Source organism: Cimex lectularius, unplaced genomic scaffold (assembly GCF_000648675.2).
Source record: "Cimex lectularius strain Harlan isolate CLEC.00 unplaced genomic scaffold, Clec_2.1 scaffold63, whole genome shotgun sequence".
Taxonomy (NCBI): domain Eukaryota; kingdom Metazoa; phylum Arthropoda; class Insecta; order Hemiptera; family Cimicidae; genus Cimex; species Cimex lectularius.
In genome coordinates this window covers 1070801-1083567 of record NW_019392694.1, presented here as the reverse complement: position 1 = coordinate 1083567, position 12767 = coordinate 1070801, and the positions used below count along the sequence as shown (strand labels likewise).

General features: G+C 34.9%; 1 protein-coding gene across 2 annotated transcripts; it reads left to right on the top strand.

The window, feature by feature from the left end:
- Nucleotides 1–725: 725 nt before the first annotated feature.
- On the top strand, nt 726–8343 carry LOC106674287 (PTS-dependent dihydroxyacetone kinase 1, dihydroxyacetone-binding subunit DhaK-like). Of its 2 annotated transcripts, XM_014406923.1 has the most exons (13): nt 726–803; nt 3345–3479; nt 3555–3618; nt 3795–3994; nt 5140–5238; nt 5322–5528; nt 5602–5764; nt 6024–6244; nt 7192–7351; nt 7409–7632; nt 7722–7858; nt 7972–8076; nt 8292–8343. In XM_014406923.1, exons 2-13 carry the CDS (start codon nt 3357–3359, stop codon nt 8326–8328), a joined length of 1740 nt encoding a protein of 579 aa, XP_014262409.1. In that variant the 5' UTR covers nt 726–803; nt 3345–3356; the 3' UTR covers nt 8329–8343. The 2 variants fall into 2 exon arrangements, with proteins under 2 accessions (XP_014262409.1, XP_024081749.1); XM_024225981.1 differs by lacking the exons at nt 7972–8076; nt 8292–8343 and having other exon boundaries at nt 7711–7803.
- Nucleotides 8344–12767: the final 4424 nt, after the last annotated feature.

Sequence of the window (12767 nt, the reverse complement as noted above, 5' to 3'; positions counted from 1 at the left end):
AATTTTTTTAGTAGAAGAAACAAATTATTGGCATTAACAACTAAACAACAAAATGCGTTTTTTCATACTTTTTGCTAAAGCTTAGTAATTTTTTGATGAATTAAAAAGCCGATTGCACCATTGTTTTCAGCGTAAAAAATCTTTAAAATGATGTATACGGCCGTATTTGAAATTTTGTAGTTGAACTGGGCCTGAGGCACCCTTTATAATTTTTCTCAAAAAAAAGGTAAAAATTTGAAACAACACTAAAAATTATTAAAGGCTTATTTTTTTTAAACCCTGTACATTGACCATCCCCTTTTTAATATTCTTTAACGCAAGGGAATTGTAAAAAACATATTTTACCACATTGTAAATTAAATATATGCGGGTTAAACAATACAACGAAGATATTTTTCAAATGGGACTGCATATTATTTCTAACGGTACAGTGCACTGGGTTGGAATTTGTTATCGTCCAACAGAGTCGAAAAAATTGATTAAAGGGATCAACAAACCCAATAATTTTTGTGGTACAGTAGATGATATATGAGGTTTGTTTTTTGCATACACGCTCTCACGAAATGATATTTTTCCCTGGTTTCATTTGTTGTGGTCGCTTTATTCCCTGTCCAAAGAACAAAGAGAAACCGATGTTTTTAACGTGTCCGATCATCGCATAAATTTAATTAAATTGATATTGCCAAAAGTTCAAACACGCCGATATGAACAATGGGCTAACGTGGTCCAAATTCAGTAACAATCAGCTGATAAACACATACAATCAAACTACAAATTCAAATTCCATAAAAATTCGTTTTAAGGTACGTACGATACGAAAAAAGTATTTACACTGATGAACAAATTTAACCCACCACTCAATTTATTTAGTTTAAAATTAAATCCATTATCTTTTCACATTAAGTACAGGTAATTAGAAGCTATCATAGTCAAAATAAATAGTAAATAATGCTTTGTTTACCTTTTTTATTTACTGCTGTGCTGATTAATCTCATTTGCTCAAAAAGTAACATTGTGATCTTCCATTTTGCTACGCGTAAAAATCACTTTCAGTAAATCATTTTCCTTCGTTGTTTCATTTGATATTATTCTTAAACGTTTTTCAATCGTTCTAATCAGGCGCTTGAGTATGACAGTGCCAGGGTCATAACATTATTAAAGGAAGGATACAGCCATCGCGAAATCGCCAGGAGACAGAAGGCCCGTTGAGAAAAGTTGGTAACGGACGTCTTGACGAATGGGAAAGAATTCCTCAGGATTTTACCAGAAATCTTTTCCCAGGAATACGAAGGCGTTTAACTTTAACGGATGTAATTCCTGCCAGAAGTGGAAATACTCAGTATTAAGGGGGACAAAAAAGTTTGAAAAAGGTTCCAAGTGTCCTAACCTCGAAAACCTAACCTTCATGGCAGAGCTGGATGCCATAGTATAATTTCAATAGAACCCTGCAGGCGACATATAGTTTTGAAGAGGCATGACTGTTGTCTGCGCATGGATTATCATTTTGATACATAATAAGATTGTAATGAAGATGATTGAATGATATTGGTTAAACAAAATTATTGTGGTCACTAGATCAATTTTCTGATACACATAGCATTCTTCATTTCTTCTGCTATAGAAAATCTGGCTTTTTTGTTTATTTTAGAGTCAGAAGCACCACCACAAATTTCGTTTCCATAAAGTTTCAATGGTCTGATTATTGATTTGTCCAATAGTTTTTTCTAGCTGGCTTACAACTGCCTGATGGGTTCCAATTATCATCTTTGTGTATCTATCAATATAACTTGAAGACAGTTCACGGTCTTAATTGTTCCAGGGTATTTTTCCTTGATGGGCTGGTGGGTAGACTGCTTAAAATGAAAATTTTATAATGCATTATAAGCAAGTCCAAATCTTTTCCAGAATATGCTTCACTAAATTTCCAACTGCGCAGTATTCAACATAGCATCATTTGCATGAAAGCATTGTGTGTAAAACATTAGAGATAAGACCAAAAAGCTCATCTTAATCAATTTTCTAATGGATAGAAACATGACATGTTGTGTAGATTTGGGTAAATCATTCTTGTTTTGTTTTTTACAACTTAAACAAAATGTTGCTGCTTGAGTAATGGGAAAACCCCAACCGAGATTTATAAAATAAATAAAATCAAAGTATCTATCATGGTACTTTGGTTTCTAGGTGTACTAGAATTATTGTATTTAAGATTAGTATTGAGATAATACTTTTTGAATCAACAGCAGAACTATTAGGTATACTATCCATCAATAGATTGTTAACTCCCATTATTTGATGCTTGATTTTTTTGCTTGAAAATAAGTTGTTTTAAAGTGTAATTCATTGATTGGGAATTATCACCAATTATTAAATAAAGTAACACTAAGTAATTAAATGTATTATATTTATTTTGAGTAATTGTACTTCCTAATTGAGGTGGTTCGTTTCAAAACCAGCTCAATTCACATGTTTTGCAAATCATTTTTTTTTAAGTTTTCCATGCATTATATTATGCAAAAGTGACCAGTACAAAAATGCGTCCAAATATGGGTTTAGATCATTACTGGCTCAATGCGTTGTTCACCGTTGATGTGTTTTGTTTCGTTTTATTCCCCCCCCCCCAAATAAAATTCTATTTCCACATTACTATTTTTCCTACCTAGATGTAGATGAATTAGTCGGGGTGTAATATACTGCATCCTTTAAAAACTATTGTATCCCCTGTTCTCTGTCTAAAGCTCACCGGTCCTATTTCATCAATGAAGTTGATTAGTAGGCCTAGTTTTACCGGTTGAATCTCTTCTATGGTCACATTGAACATGCCAAAGCACTTCCGCCTGCGGGCAAGTGTAGCTCCACAGTTTGTTAGTAGGTGCGTTGGTGATTCCTCTGCTACTTTGCAGAATCTGCATATCTCATCTTGGATTATTCCAATCTTCTTTGAATAGCTTGCAGTTTCCTATTAACAATCCTGTTAGGATTTGCAGTTTATTCCTTCTTCCTTTGACACATTATAAGTTCTTTCCTTTCAAAGTTTATAGGAGATTATTGGATTGTCTGTGTCCAATGAGTAAATTGTTCTTTCATTTTTGTTTTGTCCTTCTGCCTGATCTAAATCTAAACCATATTGCATGGCTCTAAAACCCTTTTTGTGTCTCCTGTAATAATTTTGAAAATTGATTGAGCCAGTTTTGAAATTAATCGCCTTAATGAGAATAGATGTTCTAATTGTTCACAAATTTTTGCCTTTACTATACTGGTATATTGTGTACAATAAGCATACATTACGTTTTGTCCTTTTTTTTAATGTCAATCTAAGTAAGTATGCTTAATTTCTGTTTAAGTTATTAACAAAAATGCAACAAAACAGCCTAATAGACAATACAGACAGTTGTATTAAATCCTTCTTGAAGGGAATCCAAGTGGCTTATCCAGGACTTTCAGTCGATGTAAATTCAAAAATTGTAATGTACAATAAGGTGATGTTTTATGTGTTTTTTTTTCTTTTTTTCATCGCTAATTGACATTGGATTTCTCATTAATTCTTATTGTAGGATCGGCAATATAAAGTCGCATTGGTAAGTGGTGGAAGGGCAGGTCATGAACCGTTTGGTGCAGGTAAATTGAATGTGATTGAGATACATTACAGGGCATTTTCATAAATCTTTCACAATCTTCTATACTTAATCAACATTTGATTGTTATTTATAATTGCCAAAAAGTTCACATAAAAACAAGTTGTGATGCACTTTGTAATTATCATTGAGTTTTTAGCTGTATTTTTGTTTGTCTAGGTTTTGTGGGAGAAAATATGTTAACAGGTTTCATACTTGGAACGTTACACTCTTCTCCGCCATCCAGTACGATATACACAGGAATGGTGAATTTATTAACAAAAAATAAAGGTGGGGTTTTAGCACTGGTTCTTAATTACATGGACAACAAACTTAATTTTGGAACGGCGGTAGAAAGATTGAAGCTACTTGGTAGAAAAGTAAGGACTTATAGAACATTTTTAAATTGTTTTATTTGTACAAGGAAATAATGAACTGCTATTGAATTTCCATTTATTCATTGCTAATGCATTTCGTCGCCAATCTGACTCCCCTCATTACGGCTTCTAGGAGTTATAACATACTGTTAACATATAGAGTAGTAGTGACAGTATGCATAATATCCTAGGAGCTGTGAATCAAGGATAGGGATAAAAGAGGTGGCCACAACAAGGCCTTCTGCACCTCAACCTGAGTAGATTTATTGTTTTTCTCTATTTTATAACTCCCTGACCAACTTCAGGTTGTTAATCAACCTCCATAGCCTTGCCAGTGGCTCCTTAGTGTAGGATATTGCTTGCTTTTTATCTCCTAGTTGCATCTACACCTACATAACCCCTCATTAAAAACATAAAACGTGTTCTGTGGTCTCTTTTTCTTGGCAATATCTTCACAGTGTATCTTCTGTCTGTACTCCTATCCAGTGCATGTGCTTTCTTAGATGGCAGTGCCCTGTCAGAATCCTGTACCTGTTATGATTACCTTCCAGTAATTACTTTATAAGTCTTGTGGATGGCCCTTCTATGAATCTGTTCATGTTTCTGGGGTATTGTTCCAACTGTTGGACTCATTATTGATCCAGTTTTGTGGCATGATGCTAAGCCACAATAGGGTTTGATAATTCATATTGGCTCTTGTTTGGCCAACATGTCTACTTCCTCATTGTTCTGAAGGCCCCTCCATGCCAGGGTCTGGTCATTGGTGTCACTGACTTCTGCCAGAGCTTCCATACAGTAACATATGCTTTTTGCCTTTACCTCGCATAACTGTCGGAGAAAATGGCTATCTTCCTGGCATGCTTTCCTAGCTTTTTATTTCTCTGGTGTTGTGTTCAATTGCAATAACTTCAGACTGGAAAACTGTAGAGTATTTATCTAAGTTTAAAATCAGTTCTGTCTTTGGATTCATACTGAGGATTCCACCTGAACATGGGAGACAGATGATTCCCAAAATACATTGGCATTAATGAATAAATGTTTCAAGCAGTTCATTATTTCTTTGTCCAAATCAATAAATTTGTTGATAAAACAACCATCGAGGAGTTTTAAAAATAGCCTTCTGCAAATCAATAATTGATCCATTTAAGATTGAAAGTGTTTATGTGTCAGAAGATTGTGTACATGGGGAATTTCAAACGATCGATTGTGGAAGAAGGGGTTGCTGTGGGATAGCATTAATTTCAAAAGTAAGTATATCTATGTAATGAATTTGCCCAATTCTTTAAGTTAGTATTAATATTAAAATTTGCATTCTAAATAATGGCATCAGATAATAGGTGGTCTCACATCAAAAGGTTTTAAACTAAAATTCCTGAAAAAAGAAGCTGAAGAAATAAATTCAAGGATGTACACACTAAGTGCAGCTTTAGCACCAAGCACGCTATTCGAAGGTAAACATTTTTTCAAGGGTACTACTGAAAGGAAAATGGAAATCGGAATGGGTTTGAATGGTGAAAAAGGTATAAAAACAGTGAAGGTATGTTTTCAACAATTCAAAGCTTAAAGACAAACTTGTCATTCTCATAAAATTTGTATTATTTTCTCTGAAGATATCAAGTATGAAAGAAATAGTAGAATCTCTCCTTGCGAGATTATACCAGGAGGCACACATTAAGGCAAAAAATGATGTCTTTGTCATTCTAATAAACAATCTTGGAATTTGCACTGATCTTGAAATGTACAGCATCGCCTATGAAGTTGTAACTCAAATTGGTGCTTATCAATATGCTGAAAGTCCCTAACAATTAGTTGATAAGTATATTTTCATTTCTAAGCATTCAACATTTTCCTATTAAATTAAAATGATAAATTATAAAAATAAAATTTCTACAAGTTAAATTTTATTGTAAGACATATTTTTGAAGAACTCATTCTTTATAAATAGTAAGTAGAAATAGTAATAAAAATAGTAAAAAGTAGTACTCATTTCTTAAGCTAAGAAGACAGTTAATATTATTCATTGTTATTTTAGAAAAGTGGAACATTGTGATCAAACGTGTCTATGTTGGAAAAATGATGACTTCTTTAGATGCAAAAGGCTTTCACATAACTATATTAAACGTCACTGGTAAGAAGCTTTGGATAACTGAACTGGATACCAATACAGATGCCTTTGGATGGACGTTCTCAGCATACAGCTTTGGACAAGCTCCACCAATCACATTTATAGAGAAAAAACCCAACTTAAATTTGGTATATCTAAGCTTTTATATATTTATTTTTGTATTATTACTTTTTTTTAAAGGAAGAAACCACCAAGAGTCATCCATGGTGTGAAAGGTTAACCATGTATGAAATGTTTACCTCACATAACCTATGAAATCTAACCCCTAACCAATTTTGTTGTCATATTTTTACTTTGAAAAAGGCAACTAGGTATTGCTGATTACTTCATTCTGGCTCGTTTAAGACAGTTTAAGACTGTGTTAGCTTTGTTTCTATTTGCAATGGGGTAAACAACAGACATGTAAAAATTAAAAAACAGCCCTTTGTTTGGTTTAGGGGTTAGCAATGGTGACATGGAATCAGAACATACAATCCAACTCATTCAGTTGGATTATATTTAAATATTTGCTTGTTGTAATTGATATATTAATAGTAGCTCTGGCAATAGTCAGTGTTATGGATCTATTAAGCACCATGTAATGTTGGGCAAGCAACAGCTGCAAGCCATGTGCTTGCTCTTTTCAGTGTTGTTCTTACTCACAGCTTATTTTCCATAATTTCTTCACTGTAGTTATATATTCTATCAATATGCTCCAATGCCATTCAGAGTTGAGCTGACTGTTGCATACACAAAAGTCGCTGAAGAGTGTGCTCTTCATTTTATGAAACTCCTGTATCGTATGTATTCGGTGGTTGTAGTTTTGCAGTATCTAGCTAGAGAGAGAAAAATATTTGTTTACTGCTTGGTAATTTCTTTTTGTACCGAGGAACATAAAGCTGATTTTTGTTTTACAGTACATGTAACATTTTGCTTTTAATAATTTAATGGAAGCCATCCAATTTGGTATCCTATCTAATGTAATATGATTCCAATGTATAGCATTGTATAGATTTGATACATCTATTTGACTGATATAATCAAGGCAGGTAGTAGGAGGTTGTCTCTATTCAACCTAACCAAAGTAATTGTACAGATTGCAGGCATAGTATTGACTGTTCCACAATCAAAAATTTTTGAAGATATTTTAATTAATATATGCACGTCTTTGGAAGAAAATGAATCTAAGCTCAACCAGCTGGACCTTGCTAAAGGGACCGGCGATTTTGGCACCTGTTTGAAGCGACTCGCCTCAGGTGATATCCAAAATGAATGATCGCTGAGATCATATTTTATAACAGGACGTTTATCAGGAATCAGAAACAATATTGCAACTTGGGATTTAAGGGACCTTTCTAAAATTTTCTTTTTGATATCTGAAATAACAGAGAGTCAAGTGGGAGGAATGTATGGAGCTTTATATTCACTGATGATGATGGGAGCAGCAAACAATTCATACGATTGGGTTACTATTTGGAAAGCAGCATTAGATAAGATTTATGAGTACACCAATGCTAAAGTTGGAAACGCGACAATGGTATTTTGAATCATATTGTATTGCATTATAATTAAGTGAATTTGTGCAACAATATCTTTTTATTGTTATTTAATAAAGCAATATTTTAGATAGATGTCTTAGAACCTGGATTTCAATCCTTTATAGACATTATGACCGCCGATGATTCAAATTGGATGGAAGCTATTGACGATGCTGTTGCAAGTGCTAGAGATGGATGTAACAGCACTTCTTCCATGAAACAACAGTAATACTTTCTTCTAACATTTCAACTTATTAACAGAATTTTGTACAAAAGATTTGTGAACAAGCTACAGTTTTAAATTTCAAAATTGCACTAACCTTCATAATATATTTCAGAGTAAGTCAATCTTTTTTTGACAATACTTCAGAAATGAACAATGTGGATGCAGGTGCTTACTCTGTTGTCATATGTCTGGAAGCAATACAAGCTACTCTTAAACGGTTAGAATTATCCAGTAAAAGTTTAATGTAGCCATCCAATATGATCTTCTATTTTTCTAAAAATAATTTTATACAATTAGAATGTATTTGATAAACATTTGGAATGTAAATATACTATGTTAACTAAGTAGACTAGTCGAATGTTAACTGGTCATTACTAAATCGTTACCTTCATAAACTAAAAGAAAAACCAGCTAACAATGTGTGACTTGCAGAGGTCAAGAAGATGAAGAGCATATGCTTTTCAGTTAAGCAAAATACAACTTCTTAAAAAAATTCCATGTCATCAGCATGGCCCCCAAACATCACTTAGTCTTCAACAAAGAGAACCAAAAGAGTGGCTTACACTTAATAAACAGAATCTTATTGATTCTAATTGTACACACTCAAGAATTATTGTTAGTTGCTCAGTCACATTATTTCTCATGCATGTTTATTTTTTATTATTTTATAAATTTATCGGTGTTTCGACTGTTTTCCCTTCTGAGACTTATGAGGGGACGACTAGGTTGGTGCGTCACAGATTTGGACCAAACTTTTTTTGGTGATTCTACTCTCCAAAATATTGGACACGTATCCTCACTTCTTGTGAATAGGTCCTGGTTTAACAAAAAAAAATTGAAAGTTTCCGTTTTATAATATTTTTATTTCGCCGTTCTATTTGCTCAAATCAATTATGTGAATATATAATTTTACATTTTTTTAAATGTAGATTGCAATAAAAATGTTGTAAAACCAAAGTATATCAATAACCCAAAAATGCCCAAAAACAAAATATTTTGTCAAGTAAGCTAAGAATTTTTTTTCGTGAAACAGAAATTTCGTTTGTTACAATTTTTAAAAATCAGAAAAATTTTAGAGGGTTCAAAAATCGATAAATTTAATTCAACCAAAAATTTATTATTTAGGGGTCTCTAGAGGTGGTAAAACGAAATTTCATGTTAGTTTCAAGAAAAATAAATTTCACCTAGTTTACTTGAAAAGTATTTTGTTATTAGACATTTTTGGTCTTAGCAGGTATCAGCAAAACGGAAGTCGAGTCTGTTAAGCCTTTATGCCCCAACCCCTGCACCATATTAATATTAGAATAATCGACTCAATATCCTCGGGGCTAGAAAATAAACAATATTGCTTAGCCGTACTTCTGGACGTTACGAAGAATTTGACCGAGTGTGGCACCACGGCCTCCTTTATACTTTAAAACGAATCCTCCCTCAAACCTATAATCATATCCTGAAGTCCTTCCGCTCGGATCGATGGTTTAAAATGAGAATCGGCGCCGTTTGTACACCAATCAAAGCTGGCGTTCTACAAGGAAGTATCCTAGGCCCAATCCTCTACACCATCTATACTGTTTACATACCCACACATCCAAACACACACTCAAAACCTACGTGGACGTTTTGCGATGGCGGTGTACTTATCAACTCACTCCAATCCAATCCTGCCACAGAAGCAATCCAACAATACATCGGAACCTCATTACCAATTGGTGCAATCGGTGGCGGATCAGGTTGAACGAGCAAAATAGCCAACAAGTTACGTTTACATTCAAATGTCAAATCTGCCCACCAGTGCACATTAACAATAAAATAATACCACCATCGAACCAAGTCCGCTACCTTGGGCTTTACTTAGATAGCAGACTTACAAGGAATCCACATATAATATTAAAACGACAAGAACTTATATGGTCTACTCAGACATCTCCTGGGACCAACCACTAACTGCTTACAAAACACTCGTCAGACCTATTTGGACTTACGGAGTCAAACTGCGCGGCTCGGTCCAACATCCAACGAATTCAATCCTTTCCATATAAAGACCTCCGCCGTATCCTTAATGCTCCCCTCTACGTCACCAATCAAACGATCCTAAAGATCTTAAAATTCCCTCTTATGCGAACACGCTTCCTCAAATTCAACTCTAAACTATCCCCTTCTTCTAACATTCCGATGGTTCGATTTTTTAAGTTGTATCATGTTTAAGTTTCAAATTTGTTTGAGTGATGGTTTTAAGTGGTACAGATTCGGTTAGAATTAGCATTGTTGGAAGATGGAAGAAGTCAAGCGTATGTGCCAGGGTGCCACATTCCCAGAAAAACTGTACGAAGGGTCTTCCATCGTTATCAAGATAGTGGAGGTTACTAAAAAATGCATGGATCGGATTGCCACCGTGTCACAAGTCAGAGAGATGATCGTTTTATTCCTTCCAATGTACTTCGTAATCGACATTCTATTTACCTCAGTTGAGATCAAGCAACGACTTCAACAAGTTAGAAATGTTAATATCAGATTACACAATGTAAGGAGAAGACGTTCAGAAGCTGGATTACGTGCGAGAAGGCCTGCCACTGGTCCAGAACTTCTGACAAAGCACAGTTAAGGTCGATTAAATTTCGCAAGAAATCACATCAATTGGTCTAAAGCAAGATTGTACTAAAATCTTGTTTTTGGTTGAGGTCTTCTGACCAGCCATGAGAGGGTTTGAAGAAGAATGGAGAGTGATATATCACCGCACCATTTTCTCTCCCGAGAAGCTATGGAGATGGTTTGAGCAGGCATTCTACGGAAGGTCTCACAAACTTGATCTTCATCGAGGGTTCCCTAACAATTGCGCGATACACTGGAGATGTGTTATCAGAAGTTGTTCTTTCTTATATGCCATTAATCGTTGGGCTACTTGGCTTCAATTCAATGCTTGGAGTGGTCAGCATATAGTCCCCGACTTAAACCCTATCGAACACCTTTGGGATGAGTTGTCAAAGTGAATAAAAATCGCCCAATGAACCAGAGATTTTGCACGAATTAAAAATGGCACTGTTTGACTCCTATTAATAAGGGGATATCATTAGTCATTTAAATATAACAAAACAAGTTTATGCCACGGAACTAGATTTATGTCATTGCCCCCATTATCTACAAAATTTGTAAAAATATAGGAATTTAAATTCAAATTTGGATTCTATATGTGTGGTGTTTAGTAACCGTTAGTTAATCGGAGATCGTGATATGTGGTCTGGTGTGACGGGTTTCAGAAAAACATTTTTTTTTATCGTGCCAAACATTTCCATCTTTATTGAGATCATCTTCAGGGGATGGGATTTATAAACATTGTTTAGATTTTACAAATATATGTAGGATGTGAAAAATTATTGGATTCCATAGTCGAAACGAATCGAGAGTGAGAGAGAAAGTGCAAGGCCTAAAAACTGCAGCTAAATTTTAATCGGAAAAGCTCTTATACACGAGTGGAGAAAAATGCCGAGACATCAAGTAACCCAAATCTATTTTTTATGTAAACGTGATTCGGGTTGTGTTTAGTCATGCATGGACTGAGCAGGCTGTGACATCTCAATAGACACCAAAGACGTATCCGGGGCTCCTTCCTCCAGAGGAGTCGGATGACTTGCACCGTGCGATTCGTCATGTCGACCCCCAAATAATTCTAGGGGAACAAATTCAGAATCGGCCCCTCACATCGGGATGACGAGAGGTTCCCACACTCCTTTCCAAATTTTCTAAGCATTGTGGCCCCAATCTCCGACGAAACCGCCGAATCAATTTCACCGACATTCTTCCTTCACGTACTGAGCCGGGATGGGAATGGTCGTTATCTAATGAAGGATCTCTTCAACTATCTTGGTTAATACGATTATTTTAAATCGAAGTAAGTCTGTTGTTGGGGTTGTTCTTTTAGCTCAGATGCTACAAACAAATGAGCCCACAGGGGTAGATTACACATAACGTTTGCTAGAGACTAAACTTCAGAATCCCATTGATTCATATCATACTCAGACTTGTTATTCTTAGAAAGATTTTGGAATTTCGTCTTCTTTTGTAAAATAATGGTTTACTTTTTCTAGTAGAATAATAATTCAGTTAACCATTTTAATAATAATGGCAATAATTGCATTTTTTATGTTATGTAAGTTATATTGTCATCAGGTTATGACGAAATTATAACAATCCACACTGACGGTCATTTGACCGAGAGGTTGTCTGAAGATACGCTGACAGGCAGAAAATTCCACCCAATTGATTTTTTTTCATATTCTCGATAAAAGAAAATTCTGCCCTTAATTGGTCTCATTGTTTTTATCAATAAATATGTGTTTATACTGTTTAAATTGGGAATATCAATTGGAGATAAACACAATACTTAATCCAAAACAAGGATAAAAGATTTTTCAATGTTTACTTTTTACGGAATTTTAAATGTTTATTTAATCTCATTTGAATTCTGAAGCAATGAACTGTTTAGTTTTCATCGTTATTTTCTTAATTTCAATTTTTAACGTAAACATGCCCCTTAGTGCTGAAGATATTGCGCGTGGTGTGGCACTTATTATTGATGATGGACGTTCCAGCAGGTATGCGGCCATTGCCATCGGACTTCCCTATGAAACACTGCGACACGCCGTTAGACGTTTTCGAGAAAATGGGTCCTACCATAGAAGACCCGGTTCTGGACGCCCTAGGGTAACAGAATCACAGGATGACCGTTTTTTGATTTTTGAGAATTTTGCGAAACCGGCACCTTACTTGATCAAGCGATTCATCAGTTCCAGGAAGTTCGAGGTGTCCAAAGTTCTGAATGAACTTCTCGAAGAAGATTAAATCAGTATGGATTGATGGCTTTTTGCCCCGTAAGAGGGCCAGAATTGACCAGAAAACACAGAGTTGCACGCC

Excerpts from the sequence above, each read along its gene's own strand:
- LOC106674287 (XM_014406923.1), top strand. The coding sequence starts at position 3,357 with ATGCAACAAAACAGCCTAATAGACAATACAGACAGTTGTATTAAATCC. Across the intron at positions 3,995-5,139 it reads TGAAGCTACTTGGTAGAAAA|ATTGAAAGTGTTTATGTGTC; the intron begins GTAAGGACTTAT and ends GATCCATTTAAG. Across the intron at positions 7,859-7,971 it reads ACTTCTTCCATGAAACAACA|AGTAAGTCAATCTTTTTTTG; the intron begins GTAATACTTTCT and ends AATATATTTCAG.